Raw genomic sequence first — 23,158 nt, 5'->3', positions numbered from 1 at the left:
ATGTGCAGAATATCTGACTCGACAGCCCCTGCCTTATTCAGACAATTCTCGTACTGATCATTCTTTTCTTGAAAACATATTTTCAATTCAGCATATTCCTTTTCTAAACAACTCCATATAATTCAGTTTTATTATGCTTTCTTGGAGTTGATTTTTAAGACCAGTATTCTTTTGGCTTTCATTCATAAGCATAAGCAAGGAATCTAAATCTTGGAATTTTTCAACGTAATCTTCATTCTGTAGTATCAGCATTTCAATTTTTTGATCAAACACATCTTCTTTTGTTTTAAACGCAATGCTAAGTTCTTCATTTCTCTTACTCGCACTTTGCAATTCGTTTACCGCATCTTTCTAGCACAAGGTCTCATTTTCTAGTTCAGTATTGGTTAGAGTTAATGATTCCACCTGACGATTTAAAGTTGATAAAGACACTTCTTTTTCTTCAACATCTTTGTTGAGAAGTTCTGTTTCAGTCACAAGTTTGGTCTGCAATTCTTTCAATTCCTTCATCAACATCGTTTTTTCTCCCACTAAATTATCGAATTCTTCTTGGACTGATGTCAATTCTTCTCTTGCCTTTATCCATTCTCTGTTCGACACTTCTAAATCATTATTTTCTTGTAAAAGCTCATTTTTCTCGTGCATTAAAGTGTCGAGCTTCAATTGAAGACTATCCATCTCTACACTAAGAGACTGGCACTCCTGTTTAGCACACAATAACTCTTCATTTAGCATTCTATTCTTTTCAGACATGTCTTCAAAGTCCCTGGATGAATTTTTTAACCTTTCCTCCATGGATTGTATTTCTTTAATACGCATTTCTTCTGCATCTTTCATGTTACATTCCAAAGAAGAATAATTGCATTCAAGCTCTTGGTTGCTTTTATTCAACTCATTACATTTAAATTCTAATTCCGACAGCTTAACATCCCTATCCTGTAGCATTTCTTTACATTCTAGACTGTCTTTCCTCAGTTTCTCCTTTGCATTTGCCATATCTTCTTTTCCATTTTCCACCTCTATTCTGATTTTACTCTCTAAATTCATATCTAATTTCTTTATCATCATTTCTAAATGATGGATTTCTTTAGACTTTGTCTTACTATGCACCTGCAGTTTTGTTATAATCATTCTATGCTTTTGGTTAGTTTCATTCAGCATTTCAATTTCTTCTTCTAATATCTTGAACTGCGCAACATTGATGCCCTTCTCCTGTTCTTTTTCAGAAACCATTTGATGATAATTAATTTTCTGTTGCTTTAATTCATTTTCCAGGACATTAACTTCTTCATTTACCTTCTTCAGTGTCAATTTCAAGTCGGTTTTGTTTGTGTAACTGCCTTAATTCTTCTATGAGTACATCCTTGGTCTTTACCTCAGTCTCTACCTCTGTTACTCTAGTTTGAAGTTCACTACATCTGTTTTGCTCGTTGATGTATTTTCCTCGCATGTCATTGCATGTCTGTTGCAATCTATCTGTTGTACTTCTACAAGCTTCATCTGTTGATACTAAATCTGAATTGATCTTATCTAGTTGTTTATCTTTACTTTCCAAGTCGAGCATTAGTTTCTTAAGATCTCCCTCAGGGCATTTTATTTTAGTGTTCTTTTAACCATTTCATCATGGTTTTTTTTATTTGTTCTTATTCTCATCCGATCTCACTTTCGTAATAACTTCAGTTATCTCAAAGCAACGGCTTTCTAGTTCTTGAGAATGTTCCATCAAGACAAGACAGTGATTTCTTGATCACGTTGCTATACTTTCTTTTGTAGTTCTCTATTTTTTTCAACTTGAGATTGGAAATTGCTCGTTAGAGCCTGGTTCTGATTATCCAACCTCTCTTTTCCCTCCCTTAGACAGTTGATATCAGACATCAGAGAGTTTATTAGAATTTCTGAATTATTAATTTTTTCTGCATGCTCTGACTTCATATCTTGTAATTCTTTCAGAAAATTCACCATTTGTGTTTCTGATATTGTTTTTGATTCATTAAGTTCTACAATTGTTTCCTCTTTTGTCTGAAGCAAACTACGTTGGTTCTTAAAAGAATATTCTAAAGCACAGGCACTTTCTTCCAAATGTCGCAGCCTGTCACTTGTGCAATGAAGTTCTTTGATATGTTTCAATACAAGTTCTTTTTCAACAATATTCTGCATCTGTAAATCCTCAACTTCAGCCTGCAGAACACACATTTGTGATTCTGTCAGAGACAGCTTGTCTATAAATGGGTCTTTCTTGTCGATTAATGTTTTCTTTTTGTCATTTAGAGAAATCAGCTTTTCTTCCACTAAAACTAGTCTGGCATCTATTTCGTCTTGAAATGTCTTTAACTTATCTCTCAGTTCAATTTCTGTTGATTCTAGGTTTTTTAATTCAGTCTCTAGAAATAATGTGCTTTCAGTAAGAAATGAGCGTTGTTTTTCTTTATCTTCATTTTCTGTTTTAGTGGTGATTAGCTCTGACTGTAGAATTGAAAACATCTCATTCAACTTCACATTATCTTCAAACTGAGATTTGGATTCTGTCAAGCTTTGCTGTAACAAGTTTTCACTTTCGTCTTGGACAATAGTGTTCTCTTGTAACTCAGTCTTTAATTTTTCTACTTCTGTCTCAGCATCACTTACTGACATGCCTAGGCTTTGATTAGTTGCTTTGATCTTGGTAATTTCGGAAACCAAAAAAATCTTTTTCTCTTCTTTTCTTTGCAACTGAATTACTCATTAAATCATTTTCAAGTGTAAGATCTTCCAAGTCTTTAGAAGACAATATGTCTCTTTCAGTTTCCACTCTTTCTGGCTCCTTTTCAAGAACTTCAAATTTCGTTATATGTGTAGACAATTTTAAGTTCATTTCGTCAACATTCTGTGGAAGAACATTTCCTGTTTTACCCTGTTATCTCTGAGATAAACCTGACTTGATAAACAGTATGATAAGCTTGTTCAGTTCATTTGCAACGATTAGTGGTTTAGATATGATCCTTGGACTTGTCGTGAAATTGAATATATTTTAATCTGATCAATATATGGGATTCAAGGTGGTGTGATCGGTCGACAGGGTATTACGTATTCCAACAAGACACATGATCCGACCATAGGTGTTTCCTGAGTTGATGTTTGTTTTACTCCTAATTTTGTATTCTGTATAGGAATGACGAGATTGATCACTGTTCGGTACCTTCATCTTTTCATTTATCATATTACTGTATAGTTATGATCTTCGAGGAGCTAATTCGTGATATACATGTATACAAAAGTTTGATCATCACTGAAGAGACATTTGTCGAAATGCGCATCTGGTGCATCGGAATTGGTACCGTCTAAGTTTTACATACACTCAGTGTATACTTGTAGTTCCACACAGGAATATATTCATTCACATCAGAGATCAGATGTTTCATGAATCTAGAACACAAATCATGCTAAAAGACACCTCAGATGTTTCATGAATGTAGAACACAAATCATGCTAAAAGACACATCTAATGCATCTGATTAAGCTCAAAATTATAGTATTTCAGTATCTTCTCATTCCATAACAGTGTTCATCGACGAAGGTTTACAGCCCGTTCAGTATCATCTGGGCAGTGTATGTTGTAGAGGATTCATCGACGAAGGTTTACAGCCCGTTCAGTATCATCTGGGCAGTGTATGTTGTAGAGGATTCATCGACAAAGGTTTACAGCCCGTTCAGTATCATCTGGACAGTGTATGTTATAGAGGACTCATCGACACAAATTTTTGTTTTGTTTATTCCAAAACAAAGATAAAAAAACTGCAACACCAAACTAGGCAGCAACAGTCAACTGACACAACACGGAAGGAACTGTGAATGTTTTGCTTTAGGTTTCTTATGATTTTTATGTTAATTAGCATGAATTGATCAAATAAAATATGTACAATCAGAAAAGGTGAATTAGGCTTATATAAACATTTTATAATTACAAACAACTAGGAATAGTTATATTAATTATGACCATTTAGAATGTACAATGACACTGATTTATAAACATATATCTACTGTCTTACTATGGAAATTATCTATGTTAAAAATATGTTTTTGAAGTCATACAAATATACATTCTTAAGCTATAAACTTCATTTGAAAGAATTTTTTTTAACTTTACTGTTGAAATGTTCGAGATACCCGTAAAACAAATGAAGAGTGAACTTTTACATGAAACTTACCAAAGTAATTTTAACGATGCTTAAGAATTCTTCTCGGAAACATATTTGACAATCTATCAGTTAAATCTTAATTCATAAAATTCCTGGAAGTAACCCTGTTAGAAGGTAAATCTTTATCTGTGAACAAAATAAGGTAAGAAGAAACGCTATATATTCTTCTTCAGTTTCCTTGGCCTTATTCTCTATAGTCTTCTTCAGTTTCCTTGGCCTTTTTTGGCTATATTTTTCTTCAGTTTCCTCGACCTTTTTTTCTCTTTATTCTTCATCAGTTTCCTTGGCCTTTTTTCTTAATTCCATCACACGCAAACTATATTCCCTCCTAATATTGTATGTTGAGCAATGCACTTTTGTGTTTTTACTTATTGAATTTTAAACCATATAGTAAGAAGCTTATATTCTATCTATGACAACAAAAGGAAATGTTGATAAGCATAGGCAATTCACAAATTCTGGGCAATATGTTGTAGAACTATTAGGGGGATACGCCTTTAAAAATTTTACGAAGTGATGTTTCTTCGAATAGACGAAAATAAAGAATTCAGAAAATCAGATGTAATGAAAATTTAATTACAAGTAATTCTTTCATAGGGCAATATATTTCAGTTTTTATGTTTGAAACACATCTTTGTTCAAAATATATCCTGAAAGCAAATACATTTATTGATGCGATGCATTAAGCAAGTTATAAATGCATGTCAGCTGATACGGAACACTCTTGCAATCTGCAGCTTCCTCACTATGAGTGACCCAGTCCCAGTAAGAGCCACCTGTTGGTGTTCCATAATCTGACCCACTATCATTCCTCCACCACTGGGAGAAGTTACAGACTGCCCATCATATCTGGTTCCGTAATGCTGGACCTCATCTCCAACATAGCCAGCATTCCCTTGCCCACCCTCCGTGTCGCTGTTACCTTCCTTTGCTGCCTTACATAAAACACAGCAGCAGAAAATCATCTGAAATTAAAGAATTCAACTTAGAATAGTTTGATTTGCATGTTTGATTTGTTACAATTCAATTTTAGTAGCTATCACTCCCCGCATACACATGATAATAAATGTCGATTTTGGTCTTCGTCGGTAAAACCAAGATCATTACAAATTTGCGTACCCCCTCTGTACATGATTGAGATCGTTAAAGACGAAATCAGAGTCCTTTGGAGAAAACTATCACCGATTAGTGTTTTAATATTATCATGTCTTAATGTTATTGTAACTTCCTTTTACTACTTTTATAACGTGTATCATTTTTATTGTGTGCAGCGCTTTAGAGTGGATATTTATAGTTATATAAGGCGCTATATTAATGAATGTTATTATTATTATTATTACCGATTACCAATGACACCTTAAATATGATCATTGTCGATGACGGAATTCAGCCACAGTCACAGAAAGGAGAGGAGTATGTGTTGCCCACTACGCTAAAAAGAAACACCTACTTGTTGATTGAGACGAATGTAAGCCTTTGATTCCATAACTCCGTCTCCTTGAGAGGAAAAAGAGCTCACGGCGGATGTGACTGATTAAGAGGACTGTTATACATCAAAGGCGCATGATGACCCCCAAACCTTTCCAAGATCCGTGTGCCCCCTCGTTTCTCAATTTCATATCATTTGTAGGGTCCATGACATTATTCACAGTGTACCTTCACCCGTACCATTTGCAATGTCAATTCAGTTGATGCGAACCTCCTCTATACATTGTTCCATACAACACTTAGGAACAGATCATTTTGATTTGGGGAAAGCAATCTTTGTCGATTGTCGCGTTTTATACATCGATCCTGTTTGCAACATTACAGGCCACGTAAACGGTTTAGGTATATGAAACCATCACATAAGTTGTGTATATCGTAGATATTTAAATTACATGGACACGGCTACCTCCGAAACCCATGAAAATGACCCCCATGGAATGCATTGACTTTACCATAATTAAAGCAGCTGGTCTACTTCACACAAATTTGGTTTGATTTATATAAATTGTTTTAGACACTTATGTCAGTATGTACATGAAAAGATGAAGATAACGAACAGTGGCCAATATCATAACTCCGAAGGAATTCAAAATTAAGAATTGAGCAAACACGGACCCCCGGACCAGAGGTGGGGTTAGGTGCATAGGAGGAGAAAGTATCTACTGTCGACCAGCCACACCTGATGTGATTTATATATCTCGATCAGGTATACGGAGTAATCCGCAGTCAAAATCAATGTGTAAAGAACGGCCTAACAATTGGTATGGAACATGCCAGTCAACATTTGACCCAATGACAGGTTCAATATATAGGGTTCACAGTGGGTCTGACCGGTTCATCGGAACGCCCAATATATCCAGGGGCCCGTGTTTACCCAATTCCCTATTTTGTATTGCTTATAGGAGTTATGAGATTGACCACTGTCCGTTATATTCACATCTCATTCCTCCTAGACATCTGATCCCACCCCTGATGTGTCGAGGGACCTGTGTTTTCCCTATCCGTAAATTTGTATTAACGATAGTAATTATGAAATCGATAATTGTTCGTTTTCTTCATCTTTTCATTGCAGACTAATTTTCGTTCACCTTAGGGCTAATGATATCATAATGAAATATGCATCCGAATTTCCATAAGCGAAACAAAACAACACAAATATTAACAGATAGTATCATCACAATGCCAAATTCCATTGACCTCTAATTAAAAGCTTAAAAAAACCTGTTAATCATCACAAGAACACATACCTCAAGGATAACGTAACAAGACGCCACCAAACAAAGATAGAAAGACCAGCCTTTATCATGGTCTCCATAATCAGCGACTACCACCATACAGCCGGCGAATCCAATAATACCTGGAGTAGGATATATAAAGTGAAAATAACAACTCATGAATAAATTCATGTTTTAATCACTTGATCAAGGCAAAAGCTGTTTTCTCGATTTAGATATGTCCAGGAGTCTGCTTGCCCTTCTCGTAATTTTAAATTATACTATCTTTAGGTAATTATTCACTATCTTGACCCTCTTCATATCTTTATATTCTTTGAAACACTAGGACAAAATACCTTATGTGTCCACGTATCCCTGTTTGCCCTACTTTTAATTTGTATTTTAAGGGTGTATTCTGAGATTGATCACTGTTCATCATATTCACGTTTTCATTGCGGTATTATTCATATTCTTTGTCATAATAGTTCGTGTTAGTTGGAAGGGAAAGGTGCAATTTCTTGTGACGTTACCATGTTTTTTAAAACAAAACTAGCAACCTGAGAATCATACATGATGCTTGTCTAATCACGAAAAGGATGAAGGATAGTGCTTAACTGGTAATGCTAAATGGCAGTACATCTATGATTGTGGAAAGAAGTCACACTCTTGAAAACAAAACAAAATCACACCTGCGACAGGATATAGGCATATCAAACAGACGCCAAATTTTGCACAACACCCAACATCATCGTCATCGTCCTCATCATCGTTGTTACAGCAGATGAAACAGATGGAGATTACTGTTGTTAGGGCAATGATAGTAAACGCCGTAGCCTGTAGTCCGAGGACAGCTGAACCAAGACCTGATGATAGATACACAAATGGTTTAATATATTACAAACATGGATGTCAAGACCTGATGATAGATACACAAATGGTTTAATATATTACAAACATGGATGTCAAGACCTGATGATAGATACACAAATGGTTTAATATATTACAAACATGGATGTCAAGACCTGATGATAGATACACAAATGGTTTAATATATTACAAACATGGATGTCGTACCAGTAATGGTAAAAAGAACACGAATTAAATGTAGATTATGCTAATACTTAAAATGCACTATAGAAAAACACCTAACACATTTGACGTCACAATGAATCGTTAAGTCACAATATATAAATCTGTTTGTATCATATGGGGAATATTCTAATATTTGAGCCTTATTAGTTAATGCTTTTTAGCGTGGAAATTTAAAAGAGACAGTATCATGACAACTTGTTTCCAAGACAACTCGCCCCCCCCCCCTTCAAGACAACTCGCCACCTCTTCAAGACAACTCACCCCCTCTCTTGAGAAACCACGCCCCCTCATACTTTACATGTCTTTGGTGACCAGGTCTTCCAACAGTCTGTTGAAATTTCTATGGACACGAATTGCTGGTCTGCTTTTATGGTCTTATGAAGCAGAATTTATTCATAAACGTCTACGTGAAAAGAAAAACATTGCCGTGGCTTTCAATGAAATATTTAGATAGATTGACGAATTTCTATTTTTATGTTAATAATAATAATTTTCATTCATATATCGATTATATATTTCCCTGTGAGCTCGAAATAAAGGACACCACAGAGTCGTCCACTTCTGCTTCATACTTGAATATTTTGAAAATAGATATTAATGGCAAACTAGCTACTCAACTCGTTGTCAAAACGTATATATGCCATTGTTTCTTTCACACCACGTGTTAAAAGGAGGCGTGGGATGGATACAATATACAAATAAGGCCCCTGACGTTGTTTATAAATCATACAAGTCGATGATGAACGTAAATGTTTGACCTTTCATCTAGCATTAAACCAATAATTCACGTTGTACAAGTTATTAAATAACACTGCAATAGATACATTAACACTGTTATTTGGAAGTAATCTTAATCTTAATCTTCCATAAACATAAAACTTTACTGTTCTACTGTTATCAAAGATAGTTTGTAAACAATATACCCACGTATGATAATGTTTGATACGTTTAGACAAATCTTAACACTTTACAGCATTTCTAAAATAAATCAACTATTCTTGCAATTGCACTGTAAAGATTTAGGACAGGAGCTTTAGAATGTATGAATAGTAAGGCACATGATATATAAGGTCACGAAAGATGAAAATAATGAACAGTAATCAATCTCATAACTCCTATAAGGAGAACAAAATAGAGAGTTGGACAAACACGGAATCCTGTATATATCGAAAGTGAGATCGAGTGTCTAGGAGGAGTGACCATACCCTGCTAATCGGCCAGACCCGCCGTTAGCCCGATAAAATAAGTCACACATTGATTTAGAAGTAGTCGAGGTTTCTGCTGGTAGACGGTTAGTCCCCGAGGGTCTCTACAGCCCAGTATCTAAGTACTTCGTTACTAGCTTAAAAATACGGATGTATATTTAATTGCTGTTATGAAATTTAGAAATTCATTTCAAAATTAAGGATTATCTCCCTCACGCATAGCTCTTATCCTTAAACGAATTTGACTCCACTTTTTTGGTACATTCTTTTTACCTATAATATCTCTAAAACTTAATTGTTATTTCGGATTTCAAACATTTCGGTTGAGCATCACTGAAGAGATATTATTTGTCGAAATGCGCATCTGGTGCAACAAAATGGGTACCGTATAAGTTTTACACATGTACCACTAAATTATATTAGATGAATCACTGTTTAGGAATACAAAAATGACGTGCAAGAGTCCAGAACAATTGAATAATGACATGATTTGAAAACTCAAAACCGAAACGAAGTTAGACTTTTGTGCTTCAATTGTTGTTTAAAAGCAGAAATGCGTGAAAACATTCAACAATGGTATGAATTAAAAAGCAAGGTCGATACTCAAAAGCGCCGCAAAGTTACCCGTTGAAACATTGTTTTGGAAGACAAATTTACGTGACAGAATCTGGAACAATACAATAATGGTACAATTTGAGAACACCCAGGGTCATCATGTGACACTAAAGGTAGATCCTCTGTGGTTTATTGTGCATACATGTACCTAACACTGCAAAACTGCTGTGGTCAATGTACATATTTACTAGTTAGTGAAGTTCATGTGTTAATGTACAACTTATACGGTACCAATTTTGATTCACCATGCAATATTAATAATATAAATCAAATTACTAAGAACCTATAGCAAAGAGTCAGTAGTTCATGGGAACGTAAATGATCCACAGTAATTTACATGTGTGCAATGATATGGATTTTGGTTCTATGACAAAAGATAAATGGACTGTATGTTAATAAACTATAGAATTTGAATAACGACAATAATCCTATTAAGGTGAATGCACGTTAACTTTAAATGATAAATCAGGCAAATCTGTGTATCATATCAAATTACACCATAAGATCGATTCAATACTCATGAACGTCCTGACATACTCGTAAAACAGTGTAATATTGACAAGTGGGCGTTTAGGAGGAATATAGAAAGGACTATATTGAAATAAAAATGTATAACTTGCAACCTGCAAAGAAATCTAATAGATAGTAAATACATGTAGATGAAATATAAATATAACGTCAGATCGCAATATATGAAACTGCAAGCATATTATCAAATTATACTTGAAAGATGTCCTTAAGAGGTACGTAAAGGGCATTGCCATACAAATCTCATTACTGGGGTCATATATCATAATTAAGATAATTTTAATCTAAAAACAGCTTTACGCAATTTTATCATACACCTACAAATATGCACATGCACAATCAAAGTCAAATGCTATACCGAAGTGCAGCATATGTTTGGAGTTTCATCTTACAATAAACATTAATTTTTTATATCATCAATTGTTGGCAAGTTCTTACACAACCTTCGGTATCGTCCAGGCAGTCTTTGTTGTATACAACTCCTAGAAAACAATCTGTTGTTGAGTTGTGTTTGATCCAGAATGGTGAGAAAAATCCACATGTCTGCAAAACAACACTAGGCAGCACAAGACAGCAGAAACAACAGACCAACATTGCCGATTCAGAACCCATGTTGATTAATTGAGAAAACAAGGAAGGTAAAACGGCCTGTGGGTTTTCTACTTTTGGTTTGGGGTTCGTAGATTCAACGTTAGAAGATATGTTTTCCTATTTATAGTGATCTATCTTGTATTTATCAGTTATTTAAATCACCCGTTTGTAGGTTTGTTGTATATTGTTTAACGACCCACTCGAAAAATTTTCACCCATATAGAGACGTCACCATTGCCAGTGAAAGGCCGTAAAAGTTAGACCTATGCTCGGCGCTTACAGCCTTTGAGCAGGGAGGGATCTTTATCATATCATGCCTGTTGCGATACGGGACCTCAGATTTTGCGGTATTATCCGAAGGACCACCCCATTTAGTCGCCTCTTACGACAAGCAAATGGTACTTAGGACCTATTTAACCTCGAATCCCACGGGGTAGTTTGTCAATATATAAAAAGAAAGGAACCGTGAAAATGAAAATGTTGTAATACTTTGCACGATAGAGTATATGTTGAATGCAATACTTCATATATTGTTGTTATTATTATTATTATTATTAATATCATTATTATCATTTTTATTGCTATAACAATAGATTTAGTGGTATTTGTTTTACTATTTCTATATTTTCAAAACACCTTAGAAATTCTTTTGTATTGTGATTTTGTATATATATATATATATATATATATATATATATATATATATAAGCATTCTAAAATTTGATGGTGGGTTGGTTGTAAAAAGAAAACTCGTATGGAGACGTCACCATTTCCGATGAAAAATTGCAAAATGTAGGCCTATCCTCGGTGCATACAGCCTTTTGAGCACTGAGAGATCTTTATCGTGACACATCTTCTGTGACAGGTGGCTTTGGATTTTGCTGTCCGTCCCATTTCGTCGCCTCTTACGACAAACAGGGGCACTGAGGACCTATTCCAACCTGGATACCCATGTGAATAAATTTGAAGGAGTGATAAAAGAAGTAAATAGGTAGATCTGAAGGAATGATAAGAAACTAAATAAATTACACAAGGAATATGTCCTGGTTGTAACACGATTGCCTTTACCTTCAAAAGCCCATTATTACAACTATATGTTAGAAAGCTAGCCTTTAATTCCCTATCTATTGACCCAACTTATACTGAAAGATCCTTTCGAAATCGCAAAAATTTCAAAATCACGTTTCAGTTTTACACATACGACAAACAATTGAGGTGCCGTGCCTATACTGAATTCCAATAACCCTTACAGGGATAAATTGATGGATCCAGTAAATGTTCTACCAGGCCCCTATCTGTACTCCTCACAGAAAAGTGAACTGCTCGCAAGGACAAAATTCAGATATATTGTGCCATAACAGATACCTGAAATACTGTGAAGAAAATAGCGGATTTTCAAACATTCGAACGCAAATTTAGCATAGTTAAAGCCCAAAGCTTTTCCAAATTAACAACATCAATTATACGACCTTTCAAAACTTTACACTACAATAGCACGCAATGAATAAAGACCAGGCGATTTGGCCTCATATGCAGCTGCTTCGTCAATAAAAATGGAATGCATGTCTTGTGATAAACCATGCAAATAAATTACTTTGTTAAACACTACTCTGATTCTACGCAAAATTTGATGGAATTTCTCTTTCGCAAAATTCATGAAGTATTTGGAGATCAGGTCTTCGAACAGTATGTTGTCATATTTGTCAATTGTATTTTGTAATTCAAGCAAAGAATATCACAGCGTCCAGCTTCGATCTAATCCAGATCGTTTGGTTTTCACTTAAGTATTGTTATTGCCTTAAACATTTTGAAGATCCTCTATTATGAAATAAATTTCCCTCAGGAAGACTATTAGTCTAGAGAGAGTTTCACATCTGGTAGTTGGTTTATGGCTGCACACAAGTAAGGTGTTGCTGCATACTGTTGTTTAATCAAAAGTATAATACTTCCCCCCATTTAAATATTCGTTATCTTTCAAATGTTAGTTATTCGATTTCCAAAATCACCTTCCTCTAACACATTTTGAGAATATATATCAAATGCTGTCAGAAGTGTTTCATACCGATTGTTAAGCCGTTCTTGGTACACTGATTTTGACTACGGATAACTCCGTTTACCTGATCGGGATATAGGGCTCACGGCGGGTGTGACTGGTCGACAGGGGATGCTTACTCCTCCTAGGCACCTGATCTCATCTCTGGTGTGTCCAGGGGTTCATGTTTGCCCAACTATCTATTTTATATTGCTTGTAGGAGTTATGAGATTGATCTCTGTTCGTTATCTTCACCTTTCATGTAGTAAATATATTTATTTCCAATTCTTTGAACCATCTGCAGTTGATTAAATAGTGATTTCCCCAAGACTAATTTTGATTTGTTCCGTAACGTTTCCACGACCAAAGTGGAAAATGTGTTTATTATATAGCACCGAGAAGTTCCGTATGACATTTGTGTATTTACAATGTTTGAATGATATTCGAATGATATTGTATACTATCATAATTGTTGAAAAGCTTTTAATTATTCTCTCATAAATGATAGTATTAATTTCCTTTTATAAGTAGTTAAGATTGTTTCTTTTGAGTCAATTTGTAAATTATGTTTCAAAGATATGTTATACTACAATCTATATGTTTTCCTTTGGAAATACTAGAATGTTTAAACGTTTAACAGTCGATATGATACTTTGCATCATCGTGTGCTGTATATATCAAATGCTGTCTGAAGTGTTTCATACCGATTGTTAAGGCGTTCTTGGCACACTGATTTTGACTGCGGATAACTCCGTTTACCTGATCAGGATATAGGGCTGTCTATTGGTAATATTAATGTTTAGATGCATTCCTCCAGATATGCCTCTCGGGTTGTTTAGTTAGCTATATGTGTCCAGGGGTCCGTATTTGCCCAACTCTCTAATGTGTATTGCTTATAGGAGTTATGAGATTGATCACTGTTCGTTATCTTCACCTTTCATGTTTTGCTTTTAAAATCGTTAGATTAAAGGGGATATAGGACTCACATAAGGGAATACCGATATTGGTTCGTTGGTGAAAATTCGCTCATAAGCTGCCAAATTTTTTAACCGGCTGATATTCATCAATATAAGTTTGATAACCATATATTACGATATATTATACGTTATCGTTATCTTCACCTTTCATGTAGTTGACCCATAGAAGTAACTATATTTAGCACTGCATATAGGCTTATCAACTAGGAGAAATTCTGTGATTTTCTACAGCCTCTTATAACCGAATTATACATATACTGGACCGTATAATGATTTCAAATTTTCTTCGACTTTACAAGATATATAACAGTCTTCTAAAACCTTGCTTTAATTATTTTAAGGAAGAAAGTACGCGTTTTCGTAGATGGTGCAGGATAACCTTTGAGGTCGAGATATGTTATTTTGAAATATAAAAGTCTAGGGTACCCTGCATCATCTTCGAAAAGAACTTTGTTTCTACTCTACTACGACTCACAAATATACAGCCGATCGTTTACCTATACAGTTATGTGACGTCATTGCAGCTTCCGAAACGCAATGCATTTCACATGTGTCAGGGTTTTTGTTTTTGCTGACGAAAAAGGTGAAATAGTAGGGTACATCTTTAAAAAAAATCAAGCATTTATTTAATGTTGATGGATTGTATCAGCTGCTCTGATGACACAGTCCAACTAAACTACACATACCTGTACGAGAGTTAACTTATCTTACATGTTCGTTTAATTGTGTATCGATCTCGGAATGCAGGCGATTGACGTATATTGAATGACAGGTATTTGTCTCTCATTCATAAAGTTTACCACATAGGCACCTGATCCCACCTCTGGTGTGTTTAGGGGTCCGTGTTTGTCCAACTATCTATTTTGTATTGCTTGTAGGAGTTATGAGATTGATCACTGTGCATTACCTTCACTTTTCATATTGATTTGATTTTTACGGTTATGAAATTAAATTGATCAGTTATCGATTCCATTCTTGTTTAGCAAAAGACGAAGAGTAAAAACAGTAGGGGGTATCGTGGAAGAGTCATATCATACAGATGTTTTAACACAACGCACAGCGTCTAATCAGGTCAAGGAAGTGAAATCCACATGGAGTAAATCGCAATTACGTTTCACACCTATACCTTTATCTATGTTGTGGAAGTTTGATATGTATAAATGTTCTGATGATCTTTTGATCATGTATTGTGTATTGGAAAAGAATGCATACGGCATTCCTTTGATCTCGCAATAACCGTGGTAGAATTGAAAACTCTGTGTAACTGGTTACCTGGCTCTCAATTTGTTTTGTTTCCTTGATTTTGCAAAATATTTTCAATATTTGTGATTATTTTCATTGCATTATTCTGCATCAGGATCCCCGAATGGTGAATTTTTTTATGCTAATCATTTTAATGAAATTATTCCTTGTTTCATCTCATATTTTTTTTCATCTATTTCATTTCTAAAAGTTCAAAACGACGAAATTGAATATGAAAATAAAAATGCACGTCACATTACAGTAACCACGAGCCCTGTCTTACCCACACCGCTGCCATTCATATACAGATTTCGGACATATCCCAACCCAGAGTCGATTACGAACATAGGCACATGCAAGAAACTGAAGGCAAAGCTGAACACATGATTACAATGTGAGCTGGTGTGGTCAGAACTTATGTACTAGATTGTCAAGCGGACTCCTGGAGATTTTAATGTTGTAGAATATGTGAATTTGTAGCGAGTGAGTGAATTTGTGTCCCAAAATTATATCCTGTGCAAAAAGGTCTGAGAAAACATAGGTATTACCATGCCAATACGTCCATCACTTATCGTGATTGTGCCTTGCGGGGGTATGTTCATGCACAGTCATTGTACAATGATGTCACATAAAGATAAACGTGTCAATATATGCAGATCATATGGGAATTAGATAGGTCGTACAATGTTCTGTTCCATAGACAATGATACATAGGTGTAATTCATGGCAATTATTTCTATGATAACACCTGACCTATGTTTCTTCATGACATTAATTTGTATAAAATTATAGTCGTTTGATCATGATTCTTCCCTGTCGTTCTACTTGGACATAACTGATTATCGTTTTATAGTCCATGCGTTTCGTAATATTAACAGTTGTGAAGGAGAAACTTCAAACTTACTGTACCACTACATATGCCAGAAGTGGTGTAAATCAAATGTGGATTCTAAAAAAAAATCTAAAGAACTTTTAGTAAACTTTAAATCGCAAAACTTTTCTCAAATCAACAACATCAAAACGTATGCCTTTTCAACACTATGCATGACCATTCCTCACGATGAATTAAAGATTATACTTTTTGACATCATAGACAGTTGCTTTTTCAACAAAAGTGGAAAACGGAAATATTCATATCTAGTGATCAGTCATCCAAAAAATCATTTTGTTAAACACCACTCTGACTCCACGCACAAATAGTCTGAAATTGAAATAAGAAATATGTTATAGTTCCTCATTGACAATATATTCGTGGTATTTAATGATCAGGTCTTCCAACAATCTGTTGGAATTTACATGGGCACGAATTGTGCTCCTTTGTTAGCTGATCTGTTTTTATATTTATATGAAGCAGAATTTATTCAAAAACCTCTATGTGAGTAGAAAAAAATTCTTGTTGTTGCCTTCAATTCGACATTTAAATACTGTAAATGTATTACATTTGGCTGTGTATTCTATTTAGCGACTTTGGCGGAACGCAGCTTCCGCTAAATCAAGTACATCGCTAAATGCCATCCGTAAATCTAGATGTTTAAAGTAATTCAGGAATGCGCTAAATCAAATCTACGCTAACTTGTTGAAAAAACGATTTCCGCCAAATATCGTACACGCCAAATATAATACGTTTACAGTATATCGACGACGTTTTATTTATCTATTAACAATAAAGACTTTCATTCATATATCGATTGGATATATCCCTGTGAACTCCAAATAAAAGACACCACAGAGTCGTCAACTTCTACTTATCACTAAAATATTTCATTGAAAGTAGATATTAACGGCAAACTAATAACTCCACTTGATGACAAACAGGATTATTTCAGCTTCTCCATCGTCAACTTCCCATATCTATGTAGCAATATTCCACTATCACCTGCATATGGTGTTTATATCTCTCAATTGATTGAGGGTAGATATCAATGGCAAACTGGCAGCTCAAATTTGTGACAAACATCCCGGGATGGTTTTGGCTTCTCCATTGTCAACTTCTCATATTTGTGTGGTAATGTTCCATTATCACCTTCGTATGGTGTTTGTGTGTCTCTCAGCTGATTCAATGAGCGGAGGCTTGTTCTGCTATGGTCAGTTCTTGAGTCCAGACAGGTTGCTGGTAGGTGAGTTGGTGGTACGGGGGTTCCGGCAGTGTCGTTTGGGGTCAGCATTTCGCAGATTGTGGTCGTTATGGCGATCTGGTTTGCTGTTGCCGTATTGTGTGTGGGAGTTATGAGATTGATCGCTATTCATTATCTTCACCTTTCATACGCAAGAGATTGCTTTGCCTATGATCAGTTTTTAAATCGAGGCAATCTATTGACAAACATCTTGATGATACAAGGGTTTCAACAGTCTTGTTTAAAGTAAACATTTTGCAAATTATATGGTCGTTATAACGATCTAGTTTGCCAATGCAACCTACCATTAGGTCAAATGCTGTCTGACGTGTTTCATACCGACTGTTGGACTGTTCTTGGCACACTGATTTTGACTACGAATAACTCCGTTTATCTGATAAAGATATAGGGCTCACGGTGGGTGTGACAGGTCGACAGCGGATGCGTCCTCCTAGGCACCTGATTCCACCTCTGGTATATGCAGGGGTCCATGTTTAACTCTCTAGTTTGTATTGCCTATAGGAGTTATCTTCACCTTTCATGTTTTGCTTTTAAAATCGTTCAGCTGTATAATAAAGGGGATATAGAACAAACATAAGGGAATACCGATATTCGCTCGTTGGTGAAAATTCGCTCATAAGCTGCCAATTTTTTAATAACCATATAATACGATATATTATATTATCATTGGATAATGGGACATGTAACTTTGTTTGTTTGATATTCGTAGGATTGGTTAACTATATATCGTTAACCGATTGGTGACTGTATTATCTGCCATAATACTATCCATCTCATTGCGATCCAGCCTCACCCTCCAACACCTCCCAAATGCACCAACATAGTGAAGTTGAAGTGTGTTGTAGTAACATTCCATATGCTCCGTATGGGACGTATGGGTTGTCCCATGGTTTAAAAATAAATAAATATAAATAAATAAGGACCATCGTGTACCAACACGTCTGATGACTGCGGTACTGTCTTTTGATGGCCGGACACATACATGTGATGGTCGTATGTCATAAATTATAATGAAATAAAGAAGTAACTTATATTTATAAAAACTAAATAAAAAGTAAAAATTAATGAAATAAATTATAATTTTTATTTATATAATAATTTTAATAATGATCTTTATTTAATTTATTCCTTAAGTATATTAAAATTTAAAAATTATAATAAGTAAATATAAAATTAAATATTTAAAATATTTGTTATTTATTTGGATTCTAATAGAAGGTAATAATAATTAGTAATCGCACGAGTCTCCGTCCTTCGTCCAATTCAAGATACACCGAAATAAATATACCATAACTATTACATAATTATTAATATTAGTAACAGGTGATAGTAATATGGATGTAGGTATGTATATACATGTGAAATAACTAAAATATATACAGAAAAGAATTAGGGTAGGGTCGCCAAAGAAAATTTTGATAATAGAGTGCCACTAGTTATTACTTTGTTAATCATAAATTATAAAATTATGCCAGACAACAATTTTGAGATCGTCATCAGGCAAAAATTTTGAGGTCGTCGTCAGGTGCTACACCTCAGACCCTGTACCATGTTTCTGTAACTGGATCCAGCTCGTAGCACGACATGGCTCCATAATTCTTATTCGATAGTATGTATTATGTGTATAAAACTGAAGATGTATAATGTAGTAAGTGGTGAGTTAGTACTTATGATAAAATTGTATGACAGATAAAATACCAACCATAAGAAGTGGTATACTTAATTACATAACATATAGATTTGATTAAATAATGAAAATACAGAATAGATGCAAAATCACAAATCGCATACATCCAACAAGCTTACATATATTAAATATAATAGTATGCAGCAGGCCTGCATACATGCAAACTGCGACATTGCATCTAAATGTTCGTCATAAAAAGAAGTTTACAAAATACATACGTATAATAACATACCTGGATTTTATGTATATTTGCATGTACATATACATATAATATACCGGAATTTGATGTATAGCTGCATCTATATTTTAACTACATGTTTATATAAACTAAAACGATAAAAACGCAAAGTTTATATTCCTAATATTAATATGCTACGATACTTATATATGTAATTGTTTACATACTAATAAACATATAGTTATACACGATAGAAAACCCGAATTATATGCTTAGATGTTTATATAAGTATAACACATGTAGTTGTTTCTATATTAGTAAACATATAAAAATTTAACATTAGAATAATGATGCTTAGTGGTTTTCATACTTATAAACATACGAAACTGTTTACATATTTGTAAACATGCACGATAAAACCTTAGTTATACATATAAGTAAAACTTTTTACTCACCAACCGGAAGGAAACTTACGAATGATATTGGAAGCTATAAATCATGCAAATTAAAGATGGCGAATGAATAGATTAGTTATGTGGCAGCCGCTGTGAAGACGCTCATACAACGTAATTTGTGACGTAATTTGTGACATTGTGACGTTTCATCCGCTGAAACCGCTCATACAACGTAATTTGAGATATTGTGACGTTTCACCCGCTGAAACCACGGTACGATGGCCTATTATATACATGTGCAAAGCAGGAGGCTGCGTTAATGAATGCATTGAATACTGAATAAACACAAACCATCAATGGAACCACATGCACAAGGACATGTAAAAAATTAAAATTTCAATAGTAAAGCAATTTGACATAATGATATTTAGATTGGAAACAAAACATTTTTATTATTTAATTAAATAATAATTTTAAGATGTAAATTATATGTATAAATTACAATAACCCAACTCGTTTAAAAGTAATGTCAATAGTCTAGAGTAACTGTCGCTATTCGATGGATCACCTTGGAAGTAATGCTTTGTTTGTTTGATATTCGTAGGATTGGTTAACTATATATCGTTAACCGATTGGTGACTGTATTATCTGCCATAATACTATCCATCTCATTGCGATCCAGCCTCACCCTCCAACACCTCCCAAATGCACCAACATAGTGAAGTTGAAGTGTGTTGTAGTAACATTCCATATGCTCCGTATGGGACGTATGGGTTGTCCCATGGTTTAAAAATAAATAAATATAAATAAATAAGGACCATCGTGTACCAACACGTCTGATGACTGCGGTACTGTCTTTTGATGGCCGGACACATACATGTGATGGTCGTATGTCATAAATTATAATGAAATAAAGAAGTAACTTATATTTATAAAAACTAAATAAAAAGTAAAAATTAATGAAATAAATTATAATTTTTATTTATATAATAATTTTAATAATGATCTTTATTTAATTTATTCCTTAAGTATATTAAAATTTAAAAATTATAATAAGTAAATATAAAATTAAATATTTAAAATATTTGTTATTTATTTGGATTCTAATAGAAGGTAATAATAATTAGTAATCGCACGAGTCTCCGTCCTTCGTCCAATTCAAGATACACCGAAATAAATATACCATAACTATTACATAATTATTAATATTAGTAACAGGTGATAGTAATATGGATGTAGGTATGTATATACATGTGAAATAACTAAAATATATACAGAAAAGAATTAGGGTAGGGTCGCCAAAGAAAATTTTGATAATAGAGTGCCACTAGTTATTACTTTGTTAATCATAAATTATAAAATTATGCCAGACAACAATTTTGAGATCGTCATCAGGCAAAAATTTTGAGGTCGTCGTCAGGTGCTACACCTCAGACCCTGTACCATGTTTCTGTAACTGGATCCAGCTCGTAGCACGACATGGCTCCATAATTCTTATTCGATAGTATGTATTATGTGTATAAAACTGAAGATGTATAATGTAGTAAGTGGTGAGTTAGTACTTATGATAAAATTGTATGACAGATAAAATACCAACCATAAGAAGTGGTATACTTAATTACATAACATATAGATTTGATTAAATAATGAAAATACAGAATAGATGCAAAATCACAAATCGCATACATCCAACAAGCTTACATATATTAAATATAATAGTATGCAGCAGGCCTGCATACATGCAAACTGCGACATTGCATCTAAATGTTCGTCATAAAAAGAAGTTTACAAAATACATACGTATAATAACATACCTGGATTTTATGTATATTTGCATGTACATATACATATAATATACCGGAATTTGATGTATAGCTGCATCTATATTTTAACTACATGTTTATATAAACTAAAACGATAAAAACGCAAAGTTTATATTCCTAATATTAATATGCTACGATACTTATATATGTAATTGTTTACATACTAATAAACATATAGTTATACACGATAGAAAACCCGAATTATATGCTTAGATGTTTATATAAGTATAACACATGTAGTTGTTTCTATATTAGTAAACATATAAAAATTTAACATTAGAATAATGATGCTTAGTGGTTTTCATACTTATAAACATACGAAACTGTTTACATATTTGTAAACATGCACGATAAAACCTTAGTTATACATATAAGTAAAACTTTTTACTCACCAACCGGAAGGAAACTTACGAATGATATTGGAAGCTATAAATCATGCAAATTAAAGATGGCGAATGAATAGATTAGTTATGTGGCAGCCGCTGTGAAGACGCTCATACAACGTAATTTGTGACGTAATTTGTGACATTGTGACGTTTCATCCGCTGAAACCGCTCATACAACGTAATTTGAGATATTGTGACGTTTCACCCGCTGAAACCACGGTACGATGGCCTATTATATACATGTGCAAAGCAGGAGGCTGCGTTAATGAATGCATTGAATACTGAATAAACACAAACCATCAATGGAACCACATGCACAAGGACATGTAAAAAATTAAAATTTCAATAGTAAAGCAATTTGACATAATGATATTTAGATTGGAAACAAAACATTTTTATTATTTAATTAAATAATAATTTTAAGATGTAAATTATATGTATAAATTACAATAACCCAACTCGTTTAAAAGTAATGTCAATAGTCTAGAGTAACTGTCGCTATTCGATGGATCACCTTGGAAGTAATGCTTTGTTTGTTTGATATTCGTAGGATTGGTTAACTATATATCGTTAACCGATTGGTGACTGTATTATCTGCCATAATACTATCCATCTCATTGCGATCCAGCCTCACCCTCCAACACCTCCCAAATGCACCAACATAGTGAAGTTGAAGTGTGTTGTAGTAACATTCCATATGCTCCGTATGGGACGTATGGGTTGTCCCATGGTTTAAAAATAAATAAATATAAATAAATAAGGACCATCGTGTACCAACACGTCTGATGACTGCGGTACTGTCTTTTGATGGCCGGACACATACATGTGATGGTCGTATGTCATAAATTATAATGAAATAAAGAAGTAACTTATATTTATAAAAACTAAATAAAAAGTAAAAATTAATGAAATAAATTATAATTTTTATTTATATAATAATTTTAATAATGATCTTTATTTAATTTATTCCTTAAGTATATTAAAATTTAAAAATTATAATAAGTAAATATAAAATTAAATATTTAAAATATTTGTTATTTATTTGGATTCTAATAGAAGGTAATAATAATTAGTAATCGCACGAGTCTCCGTCCTTCGTCCAATTCAAGATACACCGAAATAAATATACCATAACTATTACATAATTATTAATATTAGTAACAGGTGATAGTAATATGGATGTAGGTATGTATATACATGTGAAATAACTAAAATATATACAGAAAAGAATTAGGGTAGGGTCGCCAAAGAAAATTTTGATAATAGAGTGCCACTAGTTATTACTTTGTTAATCATAAATTATAAAATTATGCCAGACAACAATTTTGAGATCGTCATCAGGCAAAAATTTTGAGGTCGTCGTCAGGTGCTACACCTCAGACCCTGTACCATGTT

The 23,158-nt window shown here is 33.9% G+C and overlaps 2 protein-coding genes across 2 annotated transcripts; both read right to left on the bottom strand.

Annotated features, from left to right (window-relative positions):
- Positions 1-351: 351 nt before the first annotated feature.
- On the bottom strand, positions 352-1,564 carry LOC130053689 (repetitive organellar protein-like). Its single transcript, XM_056161090.1, has 2 exons — positions 1,297-1,564; positions 352-1,217 (listed from the first exon to the last, which is right to left on the bottom strand). The coding sequence occupies exons 1-2, from the start codon at positions 1,562-1,564 to the stop codon at positions 352-354; spliced, it is 1,134 nt and encodes a 377-aa protein (XP_056017065.1).
- Positions 1,565-4,730: 3,166 nt separating this feature from the next.
- On the bottom strand, positions 4,731-10,960 carry LOC130053011 (uncharacterized). Its single transcript, XM_056159435.1, has 4 exons — positions 10,761-10,960; positions 7,567-7,740; positions 6,911-7,020; positions 4,731-5,140 (listed from the first exon to the last, which is right to left on the bottom strand). Exons 1-4 carry the CDS (start codon positions 10,927-10,929, stop codon positions 4,880-4,882), a joined length of 714 nt encoding a protein of 237 aa, XP_056015410.1. The 5' UTR covers positions 10,930-10,960; the 3' UTR covers positions 4,731-4,879.
- Between the last annotated feature and the right edge of the window lie 12,198 nt (positions 10,961-23,158).

Source organism: Ostrea edulis, chromosome 3 (genome assembly GCF_947568905.1).
Source record: "Ostrea edulis chromosome 3, xbOstEdul1.1, whole genome shotgun sequence".
Taxonomy (NCBI): Eukaryota; Metazoa; Mollusca; class Bivalvia; order Ostreida; family Ostreidae; genus Ostrea; species Ostrea edulis.
The sequence above is the reverse complement of the archived record's forward strand: the minus strand, read 5'-3'. Positions and strand labels throughout refer to the sequence as shown.

Bases quoted from the DNA above. Each gene is read 5' to 3' on its own strand.
- LOC130053689 (XM_056161090.1), bottom strand. From the start codon at position 1,564: ATGCTCGACTTGGAAAGTAAAGATAAACAACTAGATAAGATCAATTCA. The intron at 1,218-1,296 runs GTAAATGAAGAA...TTTCTGAAAAAG, and splicing joins TGAAATTGACACTGAAGAAG to AACAGGAGAAGGGCATCAAT.
- LOC130053011 (XM_056159435.1), bottom strand. From the start codon at position 10,929: ATGGGTTCTGAATCGGCAATGTTGGTCTGTTGTTTCTGCTGTCTTGTG. The intron at 7,741-10,760 runs GTTGTGTAAGAA...ATCTATCATCAG, and splicing joins CTGCCTGGACGATACCGAAG to GTCTTGGTTCAGCTGTCCTC. The intron at 7,021-7,566 runs GTGTGATTTTGT...ATCCTACTCCAG, and splicing joins ATGCCTATATCCTGTCGCAG to GTATTATTGGATTCGCCGGC.